The following is a 26,954-nucleotide window of genomic DNA, read 5'->3' as shown; positions in this document are numbered from 1 at the left end:
GAATCGGTGCTCCCCTACGATACACTTGGTCTAATGTATCCCTTCTCTATCAAATCATCCAACTGTTTCCTAAGCTCCTCCATCTCCTTAGGACCCATACGATACGGTGCCTTAGAGATTGGCCCCGTCCCCGGTTTCAACTCAACGGTGAAATCTATCTCTCTTCCCGGCAACCAACCCCGGAATCTCCTCCGGAAAAACATCGGCAAACTCTCCCACCACTGGTATCTCATCCACTGTCGGACTCTCTATCCGGTCATCTCTCACATGGCACAAGATCAGAGGACATCCCTTCCTCAGATAAGACTTCAAGGTGACAGCTGCAATCAACCTGACTTTGGGTTTGACTAGGAACCCACGATAAGATACACTAACACCCTTAGGACCTCTCAAAGACACTTTCTTTTGATGATAGTCTATCTTAGCTTTATACTTTCCTAACCAATCCATCCCAACTATCACCTCAAAACCGTCAAAAGGAAACTCTAGCAAGTCTACAGGTAGATCAACTTGCCCAACTATCATGGATACATCTCTAAACAATCTCCCACAAGATACAGACGCACCCGAAGGTATGAGAACTTGTTCACTAACAGACTCATATACTCTCAAACCCAACTGTTTAACATGACTCGAAGACACAAACGACTGAGAAGCCCCCGAATCAAACAAAACAAAGGTAGGAATACCATTAACAAGGAATGTACCGGTGATAACGTGCGCATCTTCCTCACCGCTTTCTTCTCTATCGTGAATAACTTTCCATCGGTCTTCTCGTCCACCTCCCCAGACAAGATCTTGGCCGATGCGGTCGGCTTAGCACTCGACCCTTGATTGTTGTTGTTGTTCGTCGGTGTTTTTCGATAAGAATTTCGCCGTTGCGGTAGCCTCCACTCTGTAACTCGACTTCCCGGTTTGGCCATGATCCTGCCGGTTTGTTGCTCGCAAAGCTCAAGCAGTCTCTCGGAAAGATCCAAGTGCACTTGTGCACTCATGTCTCTTGTGGCCTACACCACCACAACCATAGCAAGTCACTCCCCAACTATTACTCACACTTCCACGGCCACGCCCGAAGGAAGCCCCAAAGACTAAACCCCGACCCGGAGAAAACCCCTTTGACCGATTGTGGTTGCCTTTCTTGTGATTAGATTGGCCACCACCCTCGCTCTCGGACTTCCTCTTCTCACCACCAGACCTCTCCTGAGCCATCTCCACCAACCTCTCAGCTCTCCCTGCCCTCTCATAAGCTTCCTTAACATCGGTAAGGATTTCCACGGGTAACTTATCCATAATCTTGGTAGTCAACCCTCTCTCAAACCTCAATGCCAGGTTCTCCTCACTCAAACCCATATCCTCAAAGATACCGGACTTCTCATTGAACTAATCGTCTCCGTAGTACTCGCTCAGACATCTCAAATGATCATCTTAAAACTGTCAAACTCTTCCCTCAACTTACTCCTCACATGCTCCGTTTAACTCCTTCCTCACAGCCCTACGAAACTCCTCCCAAGGTATAGCAGATAGACCTTGGTTTGTATATATCTCCTTGGCACTCACTTTCACTGTATCCCACCACTTGCCAGCTGCCTCCCTCAGATAGAATGCAGCATGTTCCACTCTCATATCATCAGGACAGTGAACCAAATCTAATATGTTCTCCATCTCTCTCAGCCAACTATCAAGAAGGTTAGGCTCCCCAACCCCCTTGTATTCTTTTGGGTTAAACCTCGCTATGTAGAGGCTGATTTTGGAATGATCAACCTCCTTCTCCTTATCCTTGTCCTTATCCTCATTTACTTTCTTTAGGGTCTCTGTAAGAGCATCTTGGTGCTCTAACATCTTAACAATGTCATCCATGGTCATAAGCTCAGCTCTCGCATACAAAGCAGTCTTCTTGGGCGGCATCTTGAAACTATATATATAAGAAAGGATAGATATAAACACACGTACTAAACCTCAAAACACGAAAACACGCTACCCAGAACCTACTCGATCGAGTGCCCAAACATACTCGATCGAGTAACGGGCTACTCGATCGAGTGCCTCTACATACTCGATCGAGTACCCAAACATCAGACCCAAACAGACCTTCTGATCTCAAACATACTCGACCGAGTAGCTAGGCTACTCGGTCGAGTGACCCCCTACTCGATCGAGTACCCCTAGTTACTCGATCGAGTACCCCAAAACGTGATTCTGAACCCAAAATCGTCCAAAACCTACCCGCATGCTACGAGATATGCTAACATGCTAAACTTTATAAACCACATTACATCATAATAAATATGCTACGCATCTCTTCTACTATCTACGAGATCAATTCATCATGTTATTAAATGTCACGTTGTAAAACATCCAACATGCTATCATCCCATTAACAAGTTTCTATCTACCATCACTTTTCTTTCACATTCTCAACTTTCAACTTCGAAATTCCAACAATCACACACACTTCATCACATTCTTACACAAGTTAACCAAACACACATACGACTCGACAAACACTTTCCCTTGTGACCGGTTCAAAGTTGTAGGGCGACCCCCGCGACTTTAGGACGTCTCCCAAGCCTTTGCATTAGCTCCTACAACTTTTACCCCGGGTTCATTTTAATTGACTCCCTATGTTCATTAGGTTCATTAGTTACAGGTTTCAGGATCGTCGCTCTGATACCATTTGTAACACCCCCAAACTTCAAGTGCCTTACCAGGACCACTCAGGTATGAAGACATTACCATCTCGGTTGCCCGAGGTATGATAATCAAACAACAATAAAGAAACAACGTTTATTATAAATGATTAACGAATAGTTACAATCTTCAAAACCAAACTGAAAGTACGATACATGTTCTCAAATGACTGTTCTAACTGAAATGTAAATAAACTAAAAGCTACAATGGAAGACTCACTATCATCATGTCGTGGCATCCCACTATCCCAAGATTTCATCTCAATACCGCTCAATATCCGCTCACCATCCCCAATGTATCACCGCAGGTTTACAAAACAACACCGGCCGCATTAATCACACAATCCAACATATAAAAGCAATAAGATAAGCGGCGTGCTTAATCACACACACACAATCATGCCAAACCAACCGTCTCAATCATCGATCGTCCCATTGGACTACCGCGCAGCTGGGGGACCGCACCACCCACCAAATCCCCGCTCCCACATAACAAAGTGAGCGATAACCCTGTCCATTAATGTGCACATCCTTTCGTGGGCGGGTTCCATGTATAGCGAAACTAGGGCGTGAAGCCACTCCCGCAAGTGACCCCACTCAGTCGAGGCCACGCCTCGCGAACCATCAACAACGATCACAACGCACACACAATACAATTATATATCAAACAACCAAACACAATACATCAACCAATCATCCCATTATGGGATTAATACTGAGTAGGAAATCCTACCTGGTATGCACACAATCGATTCTCTACAAAATTGAGTCAAAAAAGCCTCTTCTATGAACCCTCCTCCTATCATACAACACATAGAGACTACCAATCACACACTACACATAAAACCCCCAATCTCTAAATTAGGGTTTAACCAAATAGAAAGAAATACCATAAAAAGGGTACATAGATCTTACCCTCGACGCAAGGAACTCAACGGTATGAATAAAGACAAGAACTGGTCGTTTGAACTCCGGGAATTGCTAAGAATGCGATTAGGAAGATGAACTAGTTTGCTTTCTCTCTTAAACAGGAATTTAGGTTTTGTAAAAGTGATTTAGAATAAAGACGACGGAGCTTAAATACCTTAATCGCATAATTAACAAAACCCGAGAAAATTCCCCGATAAACCGGCTACTCGATCGAGTACCCAAGGATACTCGATCGAGTACCCCCCCTACTCGATCGAGTGCCCCAGCTACTCGATCGAGTACCGAACAGGTCAAAAACTATTTTATTTCGCCACTTACCCTTACTCGACAGAGTAAGGGCTACTCGATAGAGTACCCCAAGACTTATAAATACGAAGTATTACAACCCCTCCACCCTCCGTGCACAAGTCTTGAAATTTTGTCAGCAACCGTGTAGACAAAACTGAATTGATAAGACGGTCTTTTAACCATTGCATCACTCTCCAATGTGAAAGCTCGAACCAAGTAGGAACCTAATGGGTTTTTATCACCCTTCCTGCTATCTGGTATATTATTTAAAACAAGTATCTTTGTTGTCATTTTCAAACTTTATCTCCTCATCCAAAGAATGGTTCAATTTCATCCTCCATTGTCAGTAATGTCAGACTCGGTTTTTTCCCACGGTCAGAATGCATATTACGGCCTGCCCCGGGTGTCATAGGCTTCAAGATGACCTTCTTTCCCTTATCTAGTAGCTCATACTCATTGCTCTTACCTCGGTGCACTACATCACGATCGAACTGCCAGGGACGACCTAAAAGAATGTGACAAGCTTCCATTGGTATGACATCGCACAAAACCTCATCCTGGTATGATCCCATCGTCAAACCCACTTGAACTTGCCTTGATATCTTCACCTTGCTTCCGTCATCGAGCCAATGTAAAGCATAAGGCTTAGGATGAGCCGTGGTTGGCAAAGACAGTTTAGACACCATCTCACTTGAAGCTGCGTTGGTACAACTTCCGCCATCGATAATCAGGCTACACCAACGATCATTTACCTGACACTTTGTATAGAAGAGTTGATTTCGTTGTTCCGCGCTAATAACAGGCGCTGGTACAGCTTGTAAGGAACGAACAACCAAGGTCGTGTCGTAAATAGGCGCCTCATAAACCTCCACGCCCTCCTCTTCCTCCTCAACCTCCTTGAATGTGAAAATTCCACCTACTGCCTCCTCTTCCATTAATTCATCCCGAACAGAAATCGCTTCACGCAAAGTGATGTTTCATTTATTAGGACAAGCGTTTTGGTAATGCCCGAAACCTTGACATTTAAAACAACGAACCTTCATTAGACTTTGTTCTCTTGGAGGTGCAATCGCTTTTGACGCGCAGAGTCTGCTCTCGGAGTGATTGCCGGTGACAAGACCTTGTTGGTGCTTGAATTCGAACCACTTGCTTCCAATGTGTCGTTTTTGACCAAGATAACGATTTGTTCAAGTCACTTGTTCCATATTCTCGCCCCGCCCGTGCTTCAACTTTTAAACTCAAACCGCAAAGAGTATCAAAATCAATATGGTCAGTAACTCCACAATGTGAGCAATGTTTTGATTCAAACCCGCAAAAATCGTGCCATCTTGACTCCTCGTTTTCCTCCAACTCTCCCATCATAGCCAACTTCTCGAACTCATTTATATACTCCTCCACGCTCAACTTTCCTTGCGTCAAATCCGCTATCTTTCGATATAAGTCCAATCTATGAGTAGTGGGTACATACCTCTTTCTTAATTTACGTTTCAAAGAGTCCCAAGAAGTGATTTTCGCCTTGCTTGACCGTGCCCTCTGGGATTTTAGATTCTCGAACCAAAGAGATGCTCCTCGACTCAGCTTGAGTATAGCATACTTGCAACGCTTCTCGTCCTCCAAGTCTTTAAAATCGAACATCTGGTCTATCTTTCGTTCCCAATCCAAGTAGTCTTCCTGATCGGTTCCGCCAACAAACTCGGGAGTTCTCAGAATCTTGAACTCATCCACCTACCGGATGGTTCACCTCGTCGTGGCTGCCACCGTGGATTAGCCTCATGAATACTCTCCAACGCCCTACAGACGCTATTCATAAATTCAGGATTGGAAAAATCCATATCGTTAAGGATCAAGAGCCGAAGCTCTGATACCACTAATGATACGAGTAGCGGAAGCTTAACGAATTTTAACAAACTTGAAACTTGTCACGTGATAAGCGTGACAATCTAACAGAAAATAACGAACACAAAAGGGGGTATTTGCTCAGATTAGACCTATAATCCGAACAATGGTGAATTATAGTCAAGACCTATTGACTATAACTCGTGTTAAAGCTTGAAAACGCGTCAAACTATAACAATGGTGGAACGAAAACACGTCGAACCTGTGCTTACAATTGTAAACGTGCAAACTGCCTTTTTATTTATCACTTGAATACCTAATTGAGATACAGGCAGATGATATTTATAGCTAATTAAAACTGACTCCTAATTGACGTATAAAACTCCTACTGCTAAAAAAACGTCCTACTTAGGACTCCTAACCAACCTAATCAACAATTAAAATAATAAACTTTAATAACTAAGATTAATCTAACAGCTAATTAATCTAATCTTAGGATTAGTTTTATTTGACTAAACTACTAAATAATTAACTAACATGCTGCTTCGAAGACGGGTAGTTATTTTACTTAGTCCCGAGTTCGAGCCTTGTCCCCTGCAACCATGTTCTTCACGACACTTGTATCAGTTAACCTGCATCACACGGCAAAAATAAAATGTCAAAGTAACTTAACTTGAGTCGATATAGACAAACATGTATAAGTTCGTTTTTGAAACACTCACGCATTCCTTCTTTTCCAAAATGCCACACACCAGATCAGAGACAAGAAAAAAAAAGATCAATCGTCGACGTGCAATGAGATTGTTATTATATAACTATTTTCCCTCAGGACAATAAATGTCGATTTAGTGGTGTGAAGCGGAAGTGGCACGATTCCCCGAGGCAAATCTCCCTCTTTGCAACGACCTCTTTTTAACCAGAGGCCTATCTCACATATAACAAATTAAATGAGCGGTCTAATCCTAGAATAAGTGACATTATTCCAAATCAAATAATTGAAGTTCGAAATAGGTGGTGGTGGGTGGTGGGTGGTGGTGGTGTGGGGGGGAGGGGGGTTCAGAAATTTGGGTTTAAAAAAGATAATCATAGGCTGAAGAAATATTGAATTTGCCACGAGAAGCAAAAGAATAAAATGAAGGAATATCCAACTGCCTAACATGGGTACAAGCGTGTCGCGAATCCCTCCACATTTTGTGTAGGGAGGTGGATAGAGATATTGAAGGACCACTGGTTGTTGGTAACGTAATCGCAAACTCTCAAATTTATCCCATCTTCAAAAAGGACCTATGAGATTTGACTTTTAATGGACATTATAGATTATAGATATCTCTCTCGTTGTAAAAAATGTAAAGCTCGTTAACGACGACCTTATATGACCTATTTGACAAAGTTATTAAGTTACATGTTGAGATGTGTTTTGTTTAATGTTTATTCACTCATTTTAGCCAAAAAAAAGTAAGACCACTACAATAATTAAGTTAGGTGCATTGTTCTAATTTATAGGAGTATGTGATATGTGATTATTTATCCGTTTATATTTCTTAATATTTTAGTTGTAAATTAATAGAGCCTTGCAACAAACTTTTATGAGCAATTCGAGAGTTTTTGCATGTGCATAAGTGCATAATAGTAGTGCATATAGAAAAACAGTGGTACACTTTTCCTAAAAAAAAAAACAGTGGTACGCTCATACTGGATGGGATAATTATTTGTTATAATTGCTATTCAGATCTTGTTATTTCTGGCTTATTTCTAGCTCATTTAAGTTTTACTCAGTTGCATTTCGTTAAATGTTGTTTAGGTTTAGTTAATTTCGTTTCTCATCTCTTTAGCTGTATTTACTCCAGCTCAGTTCCATTCAATTTAGTTCAATTCAGTTATATACCATTAAATTCAATTCAACTCATTTCAGCCGAAAAGAACAGAGCATAAGAGTAACCAATATAGCACGGGGATAACTCTAATAAAAGAAAATTTCAAAACGAAAATATGTTCTTAGTACTTTTTATAGTTTTTTGCTTAAAAAATACTCTTAATAATTTTATGGAATGTAACTAATTTTATAAAATTTCGAATAATAATTTTGGAAAACACTATTTGTAAAATAACTTTAAATTATATCCCAATATATTTTCCTTTTGGAATGTGACTAATTTCTATGAAAAAATTCCAAATATTTCAATTTCCACTTGAAATTAAAGTGTAGGCAACCCCCAACACGACCCTTCCATCCTCCATCCGAAAAAATCAACTAAAAATACAAATAGAAGGATCTAGAAACCCTAACAAAACCACTCACCTCTCATTTCCCTTCCTCCCCACACCATTCCCTCCACTATATAACCCAAACCCTTTCCTCATATTATTCCGCCTCCAATTCCTTGAACCCTATTCTGTTATACCTCTCTTCTTCAAATCTTCATCATCTTTTTCCTTTCTTGTTGTTTAAGAAAAGAGAAGATTCATCAATGGCGGAACAAGAGACGTTTGCTTTCCAAGCTGAGATCAATCAACTTCTCAGTCTTATTATCAATACTTTTTACTCTAACAAGGAGATCTTTCTTCGTGAGCTTATCAGTAACTCTTCCGATGTATGTTTCCTATCGATTTATTCTTCGTTTTTCTTTAAGATCTGTTATTCGTCGTTGTTTCCGTTTGATTTTCGCAATGATTAGGTTTACTTTAATGTTGACTTGTTTGTCGAAAGTTTAGATTTATATTATCGACGATGATTATTCGCTGTATTTTCGCTTCAATTCAATTTCCTGTTGATTGTTGATGATTTGTGACAAGTTATTAGCGTTTTCTGTTAATTTATGAGATGTAATTCGTTGCTGTTGTTGATTTGTTGTTCCGCTTTGAATTCTCAATGATTTTGGAGTAGATGCGTTTTTGTAAATCATAAATGATAATTTGTGTTTATGATTAATTTAGGCGTTTTAGATTTTGTCGATTTTTTTAGGTAGTGTAGATTATGTCTCAATAATTATGCATTAATGTTGATGATCTGCGATTAATCGCCGATGATATTTTCTTTAACGATATATTGTTGTATGATGAAGGTTGATGTGGTTGGTGTTGTCTTGTACTCCGTACTCTCTTCATCCCGATCATGTGTATACCTTGCTGTGTATACCTTGCTTATTTGCTAGGAGTATTTTAAAACGGTAAACAAATGATTGTCAATATTCAATTCATCAAATAAATTTAGACGTTACAGATTTACAGTTGTCAAACTTCACTAGATTCAGTCTAGTTGCCTCATTCTCTTTCTGTCCTATATTCTTTGATCGACAAGTCAACTAGCTAGAATGTTTCGGAGTTGCAATTAGGTAATGTTAAGGCTTTAGGTGTAATTTGGTTTTGAGCTATTGTTATTATAGCTTATTCATATTGAGTCATGTATGAATGACCAAACTCCAGAACTTGTTACACATTGTGTTTTGTTTATGTTAGGTGTTTGTTTTTGTGGTTGTATTAATTGGAATGTGGTTTTCTGCAGGCTCTTGATAAAATCAGATTTGAGAGCTTGACCGACAAGTCCAAGCTCGATGGACAGCCTGAGCTTTTCATCCACATTATTCCTGACAAGGCTAACAACACCTTGACCATTGTTGACAGTGGTATTGGAATGACCAAGGCTGGTGAGTAATTTGATCTGGAATTATTCTTCTGTTTACTTGATTTTTAGTGATATACTGATTTTGCAGCTGTTTATAGAATTACCAATTTGCATAACAGTACTGACCCATTCATATTTTTATCGATGATTGATATACGCTTCAATATTTTTTTTTTGTAAAAATATAGCATCATTCATCTTCTGCTTCATCATTAGTCACTCCTTCATTTCAGTTTTTATGTAGTTCTATTTTAAATGGCATGACTAGTGTTGATGAGTGATCTACATAAGATTAGTCTTATGCTTGTTTGATTTCAAGTAACTTAGTGGTTGTTCTTTTGCTGTTAAGAGAGTTACAACTACTCATGAAACTGTTTACTAACCTTGTGATCATGATAATGTCATTTGACCTAAACAATTTTCATTTTAATTTAGTGCGTTAATTTATTTGATGGTCTATAATTTAGTTAATTTCGTTCTTAATTGTGATGGCTTTCGTCTTTAAACTCTGCACTGCATATCTCTGATTCTGATGATTGTGTTTGTTTGTAGATTTGGTGAACAACCTGGGTACCATTGCCAGGTCCGGAACCAAGGAGTTTATGGAAGCTTTGGCCGCTGGTGCTGATGTTAGTATGATTGGTCAGTTTGGTGTTGGTTTCTACTCAGCCTACCTTGTTGCTGACAAGGTCATTGTCACCACCAAGCACAACGATGATGAGCAGTATGTGTGGGAATCCCAAGCTGGTGGATCTTTCACAGTGACCAGGGACACTACTGGTGAGCCTCTGGGCAGGGGTACCAAGATGACCCTCTACCTTAAGGAGGACCAACTTGAGTACCTTGAGGAGCGTCGCCTAAAGGACTTGGTCAAGAAGCACTCTGAGTTCATCAGCTACCCAATCTCTCTATGGGTTGAGAAAACCATTGAGAAAGAGATCTCTGATGACGAAGATGAGGAGGACAAGAAAGACGAGGAGGGAAAGGTTGAGGATGTTGACGAAGAGAAAGAGAAGGAAGAGAAAAAGAAGAAAAAGATCAAGGAAGTGTCTCATGAGTGGAACTTGGTTAACAAACAAAAGCCTATCTGGATGAGGAAGCCTGAGGAGATTACCAAGGAAGAGTACGCTGCTTTCTACAAGAGTTTGACCAATGACTGGGAAGAGCATTTGGCTGTTAAGCACTTCTCGGTCGAGGGTCAGTTGGAGTTTAAGGCTGTCCTCTTTGTGCCCAAGAGAGCACCTTTCGATCTCTTTGACACCAAGAAGAAGCCAAACAACATTAAGCTTTACGTCCGACGTGTCTTTATCATGGACAACTGTGAGGATCTGATCCCTGAGTACTTGAGCTTTGTGAAGGGTATTGTTGATTCTGAGGATTTGCCTCTGAACATTTCCCGAGAGATGTTGCAGCAAAACAAGATCTTGAAGGTTATCCGCAAGAACCTGGTAAAGAAGTGTGTTGAGCTCTTCTTTGAGATTGCTGAGAACAAGGAGGACTACACCAAGTTCTACGAGGCATTCTCTAAGAATTTGAAGTTGGGTATCCATGAGGATTCTCAGAACAGGAACAAGTTCGCTGAGTTGCTTAGGTACCACTCCACCAAGAGTGGTGACGAGATGACCAGTCTTAAGGACTATGTGACCAGAATGAAGGAGGGCCAGAACGACATTTACTACATTACTGGTGAGAGCAAGAAGGCTGTTGAGAACTCTCCCTTCCTCGAGAAGCTTAAGAAGAAGGGTTACGAAGTCCTGTACATGGTTGACGCTATTGATGAGTATGCCATTGGTCAACTCAAGGAATTTGAGGGTAAGAAGCTTGTTTCTGCTACCAAGGAGGGTCTAAAGCTCGACGAGAGCGAAGACGAGAAGAAGAAAAAGGAGGAACTCAAGGAGAAGTTTGAGGGACTCTGCAAGGTAATCAAGGATGTTTTGGGTGACAGAGTCGAGAAGGTCGTTGTCTCTGACCGTGTGGTTGACTCTCCCTGCTGTTTGGTCACTGGTGAGTATGGATGGACTGCTAACATGGAGAGGATCATGAAGGCCCAAGCTTTGAGGGACTCGAGCATGGCTGGCTACATGTCCTCCAAGAAGACCATGGAGATCAACCCCGAGAACTCTATCATGGAGGAGCTGAGGAAGCGTGCTGATGCCGACAAGAACGACAAGTCTGTTAAGGACTTAGTCCTCCTCCTGTTCGAGACTGCCCTTCTGACCTCTGGTTTCAGCCTGGACGAGCCCAACACCTTCGGAAACAGAATCCACAGGATGCTCAAGCTTGGTCTCAGCATTGATGAAGATGCAGCTGATGCGGATGTGGACATGCCTGCTCTTGAGGAAGCTGATACCGAGGAATCCAAGATGGAGGAAGTCGACTAAGCTCTCCCCGTCTCTTATCTAGTTACAGCGATTACTGGTTAGCAGTTTTTGCTGTCATTTAATATTTGTTTTCTTTTTGCCTCCTTGATGTGTGAAGAACATGAATTTCTGGGCTGTTTGCAGCTCTTGGTTTTGTTTTGATGCTGCTGGTTGTTAATGTTTTGGGGGCTTTTTTTTTAAAAGTTTGGGAGTAGATGTTAAAGACAATTACTAGTCTAATTAAATTTCCGTTTCTCAGTCCTCTATCCTTGTTTAATGCATCCTGGTTTTTGCTTGCATAGTTGTAGTTTTCAACATAGCAATGTTGATCTTTTTTCCCTCTTCCCACTATTTGATTGAACATGATTGTTCAAAGTTGGAGAATGGGGGTTGATGGATATATTTGCGCGGTTGTGCCCCATTTGTATTGTTTGTTTTACAGCTCTTATAGTAAGAATGTAAGAGTTGATGAAATGCGCACCATGCTTGCTGTTGACCGTGGTGACTCGGTTGAAAAACTGTGGAGTTTCTCTTTACATGCTCTCCCATGAACTGAGAAGTGGATCATATGCTCATAGCATTGTCCCGCTCTGTGTAGTCTGTGTCCGGCCCAAGCCTGCTTTTGAGCAGCTTGAAGGCAGGACGCAGTCTGTCAATCAGATAATATTTTATGGGTGTTGATTTTCACAGTACACATTTTACTCATCACAGTATGCAGTTAACAATTATACCCCTCTCATTTCTCTCTCCCATTTTCTCTTTCTAATTTCTCTCTAACTCATGCTCTCTAATTTCACACACCCATTTTCTTCTAATTTCATGTACTACATTGATAAAAAAATTTGATAAGCCATGTATTATGTACGAAGTAATTAAATAAATTATGTACTTCGTTTATGAATTATTTTACAAACATGTAATGTATTGCGTTGCTAAATTATTTTTTACAATAATAAAAAAATAAATTTATTACGTAGTACATCTGAAAAAAATAAAAAATCCAACCCAAAACAAAACAATGCACTCTATGTACTACACTACACAATACCCATCTTCTTGCTACCACTGCCACCACCACCAGGCACCAGGAACTCCGCCAACACCACACTATCGACGACCTCCAGCGCCAGCCACTGACCCACGCACAACCCGCCTCTCACCAGTTCCCAATCCTGCCTCCCACATATTACCCAAACCCGCGCTCTCTCTGATCTCCTTCATGTATGCATTGCCTCCGTTGAATAGTCACCGGCGACCACCTTCCGTCCTTCTCGCCGGCGTCACATTCTGATCTCACCGGCGATATCCCAGTGAATGATACCCCCATCCCACACCAATTAACCCTTAATAAATTTAAACCTAAACCCTAATTAAAAAAGATAAGAGTACAAAATCATAAGAAAAAATCAATTTGTTTAGTAACAATAGATTATAATGAATTAAAAACCCGTTTTTACTCAAATTATCATTTATAATAGAAGAATTTGTATATTTTTGAAGGAGGCAGAAAGTTAACAATAGAGAGATCTAGAGAGAATGAATTTTCTATGTTTTTTGGTTAAGGGTAGAGAAATGGAAAGTCTGGTGTAAAATGTACTGAAATGAGTAAAATGTGTACTACGAAAATAAATTACGTATTTTATAATTGTGTAAATTTTAGTTTTGTACCCATACAATGGCCTCATAAAATATCACAGGGACTTGTACATCTTCAATGTCCCCGAAAATGGGTCATCTGTCCTCCAAAAAGGGTCCTCCTATGATGAATACCGGCATATTATATATGCACTGATTATCCCTTTCCGACAATAATTGAATAAAGAAAAGACGAGATCAACTTCAAGAGCGTGATGGCTGGTGGAGTTAATTATCCAAATGAGGTTATTCTGTGTATTTACCGCGAGTTTGCCTCTAATAACTTGTGTGCAACCACACTATTATCAATGCTTTTTCTCGACAGTGGTGAATTATCGATGAAAAATCCTTGACAGTACTGAGTGTTAGAAAGTTTTTTTAATTGCTGGTCGATTCTAACCAACAGTTATCAAAATATTCTATTTCAATTTGTATTATTGAGGCACACGAATAGAACTAAAAGAGCTATCGAGTTTCGAAAACCATGTATTATACACTTTTGTGTCTTGCGTTGCTCCTCAAATTTTGTGTCACCACTTTATTATATCCGAGAAACCTTCTATATGATTTCCGGATAATTTTGTTCTGAGACCCTGAAATCCCGTATTATACACTTCAATTTTATCCGTTCGGGAGGTCATACCGGACCACGTTTATTTTTCTCCCGGTATTTCAATCACGTGTCTGAGGTCATTTCAGAAGTTAAACAATTCGATTTCAGGCTCAAATAAAGAGTATTAAACTAAACCATTTTTCACGATTATCCGACGAATGCTTGTTTATCGTATACCGACACCCTCAAATGTCCCTACTCAAATTGTGTATGACCGCTTTACCTAATCCGAAAAATCTTCCATATGATCTTCGGAAAATTTTGTTCTGAGACACTAGAATCTCGTAATTCGTGTATTTATACACTTCAATTTGAACCGTTCGAGAGGTTGTACCCGACCACGCTTTATTTTCTCCCGGTATTTCTACCACGTGTAAGAGGTCATTTCAGAAGTTACCTTATTCGATTTTAGCTCCAAATAACGAGTATAAATCCATTTTTCACGATTATTCGATGTTCGACGAATGCTGGTTTGTCGATACAAATAACGAGTATAAATCCATTTTTCACGATTATTCGATGTTCGACGAATGCTGGTTTATCGTATATCGACAACCGCAAAAGTCCTTCATTGCTCCTCAAATTTTGTGTGGCCGCTTTACCTTATCTGAGGAACCTTCTATATGATTTTCGGAGAATTTTGCTATGAAACCCTAGAATCCCGTAAATCGTGTATTATACGCTTCAATTTGAGCCGTTTAGGAGGTCGTACCGGACTACGTTTTTTTTCGCCCGGTATTTCAATCACGTGTCTAACATCATTTTAGGAGTTAAATAATTCGATTTCAGGCCCAAATAACGAGTATTAATCCATTTTTCACGATTATCAAGTGCGACGAATGCTGGTTTATCGCATACCGGTACCCCCAAATGTCCTCCGTTGCTCCTCAAATTTTATGCGGCCGCGTTACTTGAACCGATGAACCTTCTATATAATTTCAGAAAATTTTGTTCTGGGACCCTGGAATCCCGTAGATCGTGTATTACACTTCAATTTGAGGAGTTCGGAAGGTCGTACCAGACGTCGTTTTATTTTTTCTCGGTATTTCTAACACGTATCTAAGGTCATTTCAGGAGTTAAACAATTCGATTTCAGGCTCAAATGACGAGTATTAATCATTTTTCACCAAAATGTCCTCCATTGCTCCTGAAATTTTTTGTGGCCGCTTTACCTAATCCGAGGAACCTTCTATATGAGCCGATTATCCGAGTTTCGACGAATGCTGGTTTATCGCATGCCAACACCTCCAGATGTCCTCCGTTGCTCCTCAAATTTTGTTTGGCCGCTTTACCTGATCCGAGGAACCTTCTATATGATTTTCGGAGAATTTTGTTCCAGGACCCTAGTATCGTGTATGAGATAAACCAGACCACGATTTATTTTCTTCCGGTATTTCTACCACGTGTCTCAGGTCATTTCCAGAGTTACCTTATTCGATTTGAGCCCCAAATAACGAATATTAATCCATTTTTCACGATTATTCGATGTTCGACGAATGCTGATTTATCGCATATAGGCACCCGCAAATGTCCTTCATTGTTCCTCAAATTTTTTGTGGCCGTTTTACCTAATCCGAGAAACCTTCTATATGATTTTCGGAGAATTTTGTTCCGGGACACTGGAATCCCGTAAATCGTGTATTACACTACAATTTGAGCCGTTCAAGAGGTCGTACCGAACCACGTTTCTTTTTCTCCCGATATTTCAACCACGTGTCGAAGGTCATTTCAGGAGTTAAAACAATTCGATTTTAGGCCAAAATAACGAGTAAATCCATTTTTCATGATTATTCAAGGTTCGACGAATACCAAATAACGTGTAAATCCATTTTTCATGATTATTCAATGTTCGTACGGGTTTATCTCATACCGGCACCCCCAAATGTCCTCTGTTGTTCCTCAAATTTTGCGTAGCCGCTTTACCTGATCCAAGGAACATGAACTTTCTGTGTGATTTCCGGAGAATTTTGTTTCAGAACCCTGGAATACCGAAAATCGTGTATTTATACCCTTTATTTTGAGTCGTTCGGAAGGTGGTACCGGACCCCATTTGATTTTCTCCTGGTTTTTCAACCACGTGTCCGAGGTCATTTCAGCATTTAACCAATTCGAGTTCAGGCCCAAATAACCAGTACAAACAAGATTTATAAACGGAAGAATTCGAAAAATGCAATTACACATTATCAATCACAAGCAGTATATCCGACTTGTTTCAACCTCTGTACAAGAGTTCAATAAATATGTAGAATAAACATATGAATATTTTCTCGTAGAATCAAAATTGTTATATATATATATGAACATGAATATAAAGAACTCAAGAATATAATTCAACGGCAACTCAGGTATCATCAACTGTCGAATGGAATACAAAGCTTGGAAAAGTAATCGTAATTTCCCTGTTAACAATACATGCAAACAAATATCAGGAAATTGAACATAATTTAAACAAGATTTAGTGATTGTTCAAGATTATGGCAAAAGCACTTACTGCAGGTATTGAAGAGTCATGTTCTTTAAAAGTGATCGATGTCGGAGAACAAGGGTTCCCCATTCTTCCTTGTCAATTTTACCATCTTGTTTAGTATCTGTTTCAGCAAAGGTCTGCAGCAAATGATAAGGATAAGATGACTGATGAACAAGAAGTCTGACGGTTAGATGACTCAGTACTTCGTCAAAAGGTATCATAATAGTTTAAACTTCAACGAATCAGCAGCCACCTTCTTAGGTGCCAACAACGGCAAGGAGTTTTCCAACAAAGCAAACTAAGGACCTCTAAGGACTTGATTAATCTCGAAAATTTGTAAAAAGCAATACATCAGATTTTCAAAAAATATAACAGGGTTCCCATACATTGTGAGGTAAAAGGGGTCTGGTGTACGCAACTCTAATCTTATTATGGCATAGAGAAGTTGATTTCGGATGAACCACAATAACACTTGCGTCAAGAATTGCATTGAATGACTGGTACCTCAATAAAAAAATGCTTACAATTTTATGAATCATTTTGCTTTATTCCATCATAACCCGAAACTAAAAAGCAACGAATTTGTAGAAGGAAAAAAAATACTAGGAAGGTTTGTGCTAACCCACCTTTGTGATAATTTCTTCAACGACATGGTCTGCGAGATTCATACCAGTTTCAGTTAGTGTAGCCACTACCATTTGTTTCACCTGCAAAAAAAAATCAGTCAAAACCTTTCTGACAGGTAAGAAATCGGAACACATATATATCGTCAGCTTAATTTCTTACACTGGAGATTCATGTGCATTTGATTATAATATGGTCACCATATGACCATATGCGGAATACTGGAATAATGTGTTTGGCCCCTTAAACAGTAGAAGTAGACACCACATTATTCATATATAATCCTGAGGGCGAGCACTAAAGCAAATTACATATCTTTCATAGTTCCTACTTCCTACAAAGAAAAAAACCGATACAACACCTATAAAGCTAAATTAATTATTTCAATTTTCAAATAAATCCGCAACTGTTTGCTTTGAAGAAATGATTGAATTTGGTTTCAAAGAAAATAAAGATCAAGGTTGTACGAAAACATTAGATGCAATGCACCACTACTTTATACTTTCTAGGTAAATCTGGCCTCCCGTTACCTTTTAAATGGGTTCAGGTTTTAATAAGTGAGGGATTAAATGGGTTTAGTTGGGTTAATTTTGGCTAATTCACAGAAGGTGGTGAGAAATAGTGAGCTAATCATATGGATTCAATGTCCACACTCCACATGGACTGGTTTCCACACTTGAGAAGGGTAAAATGGTCATTGTCTATAGGTAAAACTTGCGTAAATTAGAAACATAAACAAGCAATTGGAATGGTCAAAGAGGAAATTATAAACAACGCGGGGGGACGGTGGAGGGGGACTACTAAACTGAGAGAACCTCCTAATCTATCAAGCTTTACCTTTTAACTTTACAGATCTTGTTTCTATTACCTACCTACCTACGAAGAACGCAACAGTTTCACTCTTCATGAAGGACTAGATTGCCCACTAGGCACCAACATTAAGTAACACACAGCCATCTTTTAACAGAAGCTGAATAACAACAAGTGAACTAAGAGAACGGATATCAGAATATCCCGATAAAAAACAACTAACCTGTTCCCTCTCGATAAAACCTTGCTGCTTGAGATCATACAGATTGAAAGAAACTGCATAAGCAAAATATGTAGCTTCATTATAAGTTAAAAAAGGCGCACCGCGCACAATAATTAAAAGTATCTAGAAGTGTGCAGCTGAAAGAATTAGCATGCTCCTTCTGTCCTTCCGTACTTACTCTACTTGGCTAGCCCAAACAAGATTGCCCCAACTAATTTCTTATATGTTGTTTGCACAGAGTCTGACTGTGGACTGTCGTAAAGTTTAACTATGTTACTTTAACACATTACTTTGGTTGCATGTCGCATGCTCGATGATCTGAGACTCCGACACGACGTCACACTTCATTAATAGCCCCAGAATTAACATTTTCACCAAAAAGCGTGTCCGACATCCGAACACTCTTGACGCACCAAGCAGAATGTCAAAGCCCTTAAGTAGAATAAATCAACAGCTATTGTGGTGACTGAAGGTGATTGACGGGCAGTCCGCCATACCATTCTTTTGGCAAGTAGGTACATACATACTAAATAGCTAGATTAAGTAAAACGTTGAATTTTCTGGTACTATTGAGGCGGTGGATGGTTGGCTAGGGGTCTGAGCTTTGCATTCAAGTAACTATTGTTTATGTACATTCTACATTGCATTTGAGTCATAGGCTCACGGTTCCCTTTAAATTCCTCTGGTGTATGCAATCAAAAGACAGTAAGAAAATAAATCAAACAAAAGGATGTGCAACATACAATCAATTTTTTGTTCAACTGGAGCCTGTGGATGGAAAACAGAAAGTCCACGAGCGAACTCTTCAAAACCTAGATATCCATTATGCTTTGTGTCAAATAAGTCGAAGACCTACAATAAACAGATATCAGTATTGGAAAGGATTTGAAGATTAGGGATATTTCATGGATCCGTAATCAGGATAGATATAATGATTACCTTACATACAGCACAATATGTTAAAAAAGATTCTATTGGAATGTCGGTTTCTTTTCCAACGGAGCCAAAGGTTTGCTATTCTTTGGTTATGGATTGAGATTAAATAGTGTGAAATAGCTACCTAAACTAGATGTGCTTCTTTTTACAGTGAAGGGGAACTTATTCTATGCAAATCTCAACTCATTTTTCATTGTGGGTCATAAGAAACAGACTTTTTGTGTTGGGTCTGTGTCCATCTGAACCCCTTAGAGCGCCATTTGTGGGAACCCTTGATGCAGGGGCGTTTCTAGGACTTTAGTGATGGGGTTCGAGTTTTGACATAATTTTTTCCATGGTAAAAGTGTGTCGTCATTAAAATTTCACACTCAACAAAAACAATTTTAAATGTTTATTAAACCCAAAAAAAAAGTTAAAAGGGATAAAATATCAATTTTACTTCTTACATCTAAAATAATGTGAGCAATTTTTTTTTGTAATAGAGCTGGGTAGTAGTTAGTTATCACTGAATAATATTAGATGTTCACACCTTGTTAACTAAATTTAGAAAGAAGACGATAATTTTGAAATAAGTATAGATGGGGGAGGAGATAATAAAAATTAAAATGAATTGAGTATTTTATATGGTGAATTATCAAAAGGCATCTCAAATTTGTATAGCAGGATCTATAAAATGGATCGAACCCATGACATCCAGGATGAATTGAACCCCATGAACCCCCATTGGAAACGCCAATGCCTTGATGCACTAGATAATGTTGTAATGTCAGATATGCCATGCACTCAGAAAAAAAAAAGGGAAGTGAAGTTAAACACAGAAAATCAACTCATAAGGTGATAAAAATTTTTGCAATAAGCTACAAAGCTGAAGACTGAAAATAATGTGGCAGAGATAACATCAGCTATCCTAAAAGGACTTACCCTGTCAGCAAACAAACTCTCCTTTCTGTACGTCCTAAATAAGGCCAACTGAAACTCCTCCTGAAGAAGAGAAAAATAACGGTGTAAGATATAAATGCTGCATTACATCTATGTAAAGCGTTCAATGTGACTCCATAAAAAGTAGGTAATATTATATGGATTCTGATTCTAGGCACCCCATGATCAGCGTGAACTTGCTAACAAATTGCTGACTTAACACTTTGGGACACGGCAGTTCTGACAGAGGCAAGAAATTTGAGATGTAAATAAAGTTGATATCATCGTTACACTGCCATGTTGTAAATAGAGTTACCATATCACTGCCATATTAAGCTAAGGTGATTGAAAACATTTTGAGCAAAAAAACAGGAAGCAATATTTAACCAAGACATCCAAAGTTCAAAATATAACGTTCATACACCTTCTGGATGAGACCGTCATCGATCACCGCTTTGCTGATCTTCTTATATAGCTCATATAGTGCCTCTATCTCACTCACACTAACTGCATGACAAAAGCAGAAATAAAACCAAAATATCAAATCAGTACCATGCAGATGCAATTTTTTTAAAAAACAAATTAAGTTTCCACCAAAAGGCTTGTTAAGGAGAAGGAAAGCATGACCGAAATAAATGGACACTAACACATGCAGTAGCAGCTAAATTGGAATTTATAATCAAACAGGCTAGTAAACTTTCAAGAGACTGCAATGAGTGAAAAAAAATTGAAAATCTACTTACAGACAGTCTCCCTTGCAAGACGTGCAGGATCTTGAAGACCTCGTAATGGTTTAGAAATTTCCGAGTCACAGCATTGTGCAACAGAAAGAAATAAATGCTGAATTGCGTCTATGCACTGCACCATGATATTTCTCACAGATCAGAAATCTCGATGCCTATATAAAATTCTGGGAAAAGGCAACCAGTTCAATACCAGTATCAAGCGATATCACATTCTTCAGAAAAGGCGAATCAAGTTAGGGTGAATAGTGTGACAAACCTGTTGAGCATTTCTGATTTAACGACGATTTTAGGTTGTTTATATGATTACACGGTTAAGCATTCAACCTCATCTGTTTCAAGCATCAACAAAATAGTGTTACTCGCTCGTGAACCATATTAAGTAAAACTATCACCGATAAGATCAACAAAATATGTGTTCTGCTTAATGCAACTTTGAAATTCATCTTACAACTTCAATGGCATTTGAAGAACATCCACATAAAGTACACCATCGTCAACAGATTGGCTAAAAAATTACTTTTACCGACAATTTTAGAATCTTGTTATAACTCTAATTATAAATTAATGACAGCTACATGGGCAAAAACTTGCTAGATATTTCAATTAATCTTTTGCTCCTATGGCGCTTCCATTTCGAGTAGTTATATATCTATAGTTCCCATTTGTCAGGAGTGAATGTCACCATCAATGACAGTTTCAGCAGATAATCTCAGCTTCTTGTTAAGCAGTATAGTTTTCACCAACTTTACTGCTAGAATTCGAAATGGGTACCGGAAAAGGAGAGAAAGTGCCCACTTCACAAGTCCAAGAAAACTTTTTATCTTTCCTAAAACTAATTGGCAATAGAAGGAGAACCCTAGGCCTTATGAAGTGAGCGACTCTCTACTCCATCACTAATGCGGGACTTCACAATTCACACGCGGGTTTCTCACATTCCAACAACTACCTTTTGTTTAGATGAAGGGAATTGGGGTAAAAGGGAGGGCTTCAAAATCCCTAATTTAGAAAGTGAGTTGGGTTGGAGGGAAATGGAAGGGACAGAAATAATGGGATTCATTTCCCCAACTAAAAGGCAAATTAGTGAATTACTCCGTAGAAACGTTCCAACTTGATTTTATGTGTGGAAGGAACATAACTTGCTCAGTTGTTACCTTCCCCCTCCACCCCTCCTCACTTCCCCTCCACCCCCATCCTCTCCCGTAATTGTATCCAAACAAAACCTTCCTCATCCATAATGGCTACAGCCACATAATTTAAACCTCTCAGTCCACTGATAAAAGTACTGTAATAGAGTCAAGCTAAATAGAAAAGGGACACGCACACACACACACACACACAAAATAAAAAAAAAAAGATCAACAAAGGATCTCTCCATCCCTTTAGAGGTCACACCAACAAATCAACAAAGGTTCTCTCCATCTCTCTTGAGGTCGATACCAAGCAAAGAAAACATCATTTCTCATGCAATTAACACACGAAACACTATCTGAATTTTTCCTTCATTCTCAACACATGACAACAGCTAGTTTTTTCAGTAATAACAAGTATTGGCCATAGAGGAGGAATCGATCTAATTTTACCCTTAACTACATATTTGAACATCTTGTACGCCACAATCTTAGCAGCTTCTTTTTTTGCTATTGGTCCAACCCAAACCTCAACCCCTCTCCGATGTCTATGATAATTCATATTCCTTCCCATACTTATGCTTCATATCCAACATGTTTGACAAATTACGCATTACCAACCAATGTACCTCTATCAAACCCACTATATGAATTACAAATTACCAACCTAATATAAACTCACCCCTCACTCCATCAAACCGTCCTTAATCATTATGCAAACTCGATTCTCATCTCACAAATAAAAATCAAACATCACTCATAACAAAATTCTTCCTATTCTAATTCAAAGGGTAGTTCATGCCTATCATTCTCGACATTCACTAATTCTTATATGAGACGGTCTCATAATTCATAAAAACCACCAACCCTTTTATCCATAAAATAAATTTCTACCTCCTGTGGCTCAATCAATGCTTAAATCATGAAAACAGCAACAATACCATTCATACATCAATCAAATAACAATCAAAAAATCCATAAACAACATCAAAGATCAAATTTTGACGGCAAAGATTCAATTTTGATGGGTTTCACAAAGTCAAAACATGAAATTAATTTCTAATTTAATCAGATTATTTAAGAGAATGAAGCAACAACAGTTTAATCTGACAAAAAGCTAAGAACTTTGATCAAACATTCAAGAATTAACAATTAATAATAGTAGAAAAGGGATAATTGAACAATGAAGAGAGAGGAAAAAAGGGGAAAACTTGCCATTGAAAGAAAGTAGAGGATCACGATCTCATGCAGGAAAGAGGGAGAATGAAGAAAATATCAGAGGACACAAGGCTAAGTAAGTAGAGGGGTACACGAGTAGACATGACAAACGAACGGGTCAATTTGGGGTTGGGGTCGAATCAGTTCGGGTCAGGTCACTCGGGTTTGAAAGAATTCGGATTGCATAAGGTTACTTAGATTCAGGTTAATTATTATCAAACTATTTATGGATAATAATCAAGGAAAATGAAAAGGCGTCACCGGGTGATACTCAATTTGGGCGCCACCCTCTTACATGGGGTGAGTGGAAACCCTTTAATTAAGAATGCATGTGAGAGGGTGATACCCAATTTGGGCGTCACCCGGTGACGCCCTATCACTGTCTATCAATCAATATGCAACAATAAATATTCAGGTGGGCTCATCCATCCACGTATTCTTGTTTTAGACGGACCATTTTCGTCTATTAAAAATTTTTATGATCATTTTATGGTCAAATGTAACCACAATGATCAAGCTAGTTAGCATATATAGTTTTACAGCCTATGATAACTTGTTTTTCAAAAGTAATTAAATTTGGCGGTAAAATGGTATCAAAATTTTGTTTTTATGGAAAAGACCAAAATGGCCCACTTGAAGGGAGACCAACTGCATCTGGTCATATAAGTACGAGTCAATTCAGGATCGGGTTAAGTTCGAATCTTCAGTTCAGATGTCAGGTCGATCGATTTTGCCAGGTGTAGGTACGAGTTGGGTTGTGCGGTGAACCGAGCCGGGCTGGGGGTGGGCTGGGCTGGCGGTTCATGGCCCAAGCCTGACACTAAATAGAGGCCGGGTTGTGCCGAGCCGGACTGCGTTCCATATTCTCTGACTCGAGCCCGGCCATATAGTGTTTTTTTTTTTTTGTGTTTTTTCAATATTTTACCGGGCCAAACCGCAGCTGGGCCGAAAATCTCTGGCACTAGCCCGGCCCGGGTGAAGAGGCGGGCTGGGTTGGGCTGACACACGAGCTAGCCGGGTTGGAAAATAACGGCCCACGAGTACCACGAGTACGGGCTGGGCCGCAGTGCCCATGAATCATAAATTGTCGTTTGAGATTATGGACTTATTGTAAAAGTGTGAATTGTATTTGGTTGTACTCATTTACTTTCGAGAATATTAATAGTTCTAAAGATGTATTTTTTTCATCTAGCTTCTAATTTTAACAATCTTAACAAAGATTTATTGTGATTAAATAAGACCGAATCATTGTATGTAAGATCAATTTTCTCGTGTTTGTTTATGTATATTTGATAACCGTATCGTTGACATCAAATATTTTATTTAGTTCGTCTTTTAGCGACCATAACCATATTATCGTTGATATTGATCCTTTCTATTTGTGAATAATTGTAATCCATTTAGGATGATTTTGTTACTTTTAGTACCATGAGCTCCAACTCCTTCAAAGCTTCAACTGTTGTGCGGAAGCGTGAATATCTCGTGTTGGGCCTCTGCTGCATCTGTATCCACTGTCCATAATAGTACGATATTGTCCGCTTTGGGCCAAGCCCTCACGGATTTACTCTTGGGCTCCTTCCCAAAAGGCCTCGTACTATTATATTTTGTAGACACTTATAAAGATGATCTTCCATCTTTATTCTACCGATGTGGGACAAGGGTTTGCACCCTAACAATCCTCTCCTCAAACCAAGGACCATCATCTTGACTCGGACCTTGACCTCCATGGAAGACTCTCCCACTCTACAGCCCCAACTTCTAGACACCCGAAACATCACAAGTCTTGATAACCTCCCCTTAGCCGACACACCATGCTACCACGAGCCGTCCATGTGCCCTTCTTGGGGATTTGCTACACATGCATATCGAACATCCTCTGCATCCAATATACCCTGGACCGGGTCCGTCACTTCAGAAGTCCTAGAACACAAACGGTCTCTGGCATCCAACCTGGAAAGGACCCACCAGACCTGTGGCACCCAATCTGATAAGGGTCCACATGATCAACAGTTCTAGTACACAAATGGTCTTTGTCCCGGAAGACCTATAACGCCTTTCATCCATTTAACCCTGAATCGGGCCTGCTCAAGGACTCACCCTCGAGCTAGGAGTTCCATGCCTTACAGTGTACAACTTCAAGTCTTGGGCCTGCTGATGAATCCTCGTGTCTAGCCCAAGTCGAACCTTGGGCTCTGATACCACTTGTTGTGCGGAAGCGTGAATATCCCGTGTTGGGCCTCTGCTGCATCTGTATCCACTGTCCATAATAGTACGATATTGTCCGCTTTGGGCCAAGCCCTCACGGATTTACTCTTGGGCTCCTTCCCAAAAGGCCTCGTACTATTATATTTTGTAGACACTTATAAAGATGATCTTCCATCTTTATTCTACCGATGTGGGACAAGGGTTTGCACCCTAACATCAACAAATAATTTTGGTGAACTAAATTTAAATGTGTGATTTTAAGTTCAAAAGAATATGATTTAAGTTGGTATGAAACTTTGAATAGGTTCACTTTTTCTAATGTATGATCGAGAAAAAAATTGATTCAAGGTGAACAATTCGTCAATCTATGAAAAAATGATTTCCGAGTTCTATTACATCACGTTATTAACACAAAAATCTTCAAAATTTCCAAAGTTTAGAAACCGATATATTTTATATAACTCTTACATGAGAATTCTAATAAACCTTTAGCAGTTTATGATAAGAATATTCAAGGATTGACTCATATCTTACGTAATCTCCACCTTATATTGTTAATATACTCAGGATCATTTGTTATTCTCATTGATTATATTTTCCTAAATATTTGTATACCCATATCTTTTGTATTACGGCTAGTTAGTTGTATTAGGTTAGTTTTCTATTATTTGTAGATCACTATATATATGTATTATTATTCATCCATGTAACTCATGCAATTCTAATGATATTCAAACCTTTCTCATAATTCTCACATGGTATCAGAGCCTCGTGCTCTTGATAAAGGTTAACGCCTTAAGAGTTGATCCTCTTCCGCTACCCACCACTCTTACCCCAAGAATTGCATCAAACCTACACCTTCTACGCATCACCACAATTCACCACCGTGATCACCAAAATCGACCGTCTCACCACCACCATCGTCACTCCACCTCATAAACAGACCATACTCCTTAGTCACGCAACCACGAGTCCCACCTGCATCAAACGCATAACCGGAATCGAAACAAACCATACATCACACCTCCATTAAAAAAAAAAAAATTCCAACCCGTCATCAATCGTCACCATTCACAACCACCGTGGTACCATCATTCGACCACCTTGCTACAACCCACATTGACACCTCCCATTATCACCCGAGCTTAAAACCCTCGAAAATCGTACCCAAAGTCCTGGCCAAAACGAACAGAAACTGCTCTGTTTTCGAAAACAGAGTTTTTGACTAGGCCTGTTATCGCCCTTTTTCGCACCTTTTAAGGCTATCAAAGACCCCGACTCTTCCCATATTCACAAAATTTGTAATCTCACGATTCCAAAACATCCAAAACCTCGGATTTTCGTTACCGTTTGACCCTCCAACGACCTCAGCAAAGACCGTCGCAAAACACACTTTATTTTTCGAAAAACCGTCTTAACTTGAGCATATTTCGACACCTCCTCCTCCGACTGTCTACACGATCAACACGACACCTCCGGCTACCTGGCATCACCGACTTGGTCAACTGTTTGACCACCCCTCAAAAACTTTGTCGCCAATTTGGCCACCCCTTATAATTTTGGCCACTACTCACAAGTCCGCCCTTTTACAAACTTAGTCATTCACACGACCACCTTTAACCTTATTGTCCTCTCGAACACCCCTTTAAACCTGGCCACAACTCTCTCAGCCACACGCTCAAATCTAGTCATCTCTGTTTGTCCCAACA

The 26,954-nt window shown here is 39.5% G+C and overlaps 2 protein-coding genes across 2 annotated transcripts; one reads left to right on the top strand and one right to left on the bottom strand.

Moving 5' to 3' along the window:
• Positions 1–7,932: 7,932 nt before the first annotated feature.
• Positions 7,933–11,989, top strand: LOC141656930 (heat shock cognate protein 80). Its single transcript, XM_074464019.1, has 3 exons — positions 7,933–8,332; positions 9,244–9,385; positions 9,916–11,989. The coding sequence occupies exons 1-3, from the start codon at positions 8,210–8,212 to the stop codon at positions 11,742–11,744; spliced, it is 2,094 nt and encodes a 697-aa protein (XP_074320120.1). The 5' UTR covers positions 7,933–8,209; the 3' UTR covers positions 11,745–11,989.
• A 4,125-nt stretch (positions 11,990–16,114) lies between these two features.
• On the bottom strand, positions 16,115–23,127 carry LOC141656927 (calcineurin B-like protein 2). Its single transcript, XM_074464016.1, has 10 exons — positions 23,038–23,127; positions 20,952–21,024; positions 20,693–20,859; positions 20,374–20,456; positions 19,953–20,012; positions 18,839–18,947; positions 18,096–18,148; positions 17,065–17,145; positions 16,463–16,575; positions 16,115–16,370 (listed from the first exon to the last, which is right to left on the bottom strand). Exons 3-10 carry the CDS (start codon positions 20,814–20,816, stop codon positions 16,313–16,315), a joined length of 681 nt encoding a protein of 226 aa, XP_074320117.1. The 5' UTR covers positions 20,817–20,859; positions 20,952–21,024; positions 23,038–23,127; the 3' UTR covers positions 16,115–16,312.
• Positions 23,128–26,954: the final 3,827 nt, after the last annotated feature.

This window comes from Silene latifolia, chromosome 5 (genome assembly GCF_048544455.1).
Source record: "Silene latifolia isolate original U9 population chromosome 5, ASM4854445v1, whole genome shotgun sequence".
In the NCBI taxonomy this organism is placed as follows: domain Eukaryota; kingdom Viridiplantae; phylum Streptophyta; class Magnoliopsida; order Caryophyllales; family Caryophyllaceae; genus Silene; species Silene latifolia.
Note: the sequence above shows the minus strand (reverse complement) of the source record. Positions and strands in the feature narration are given on the sequence as shown.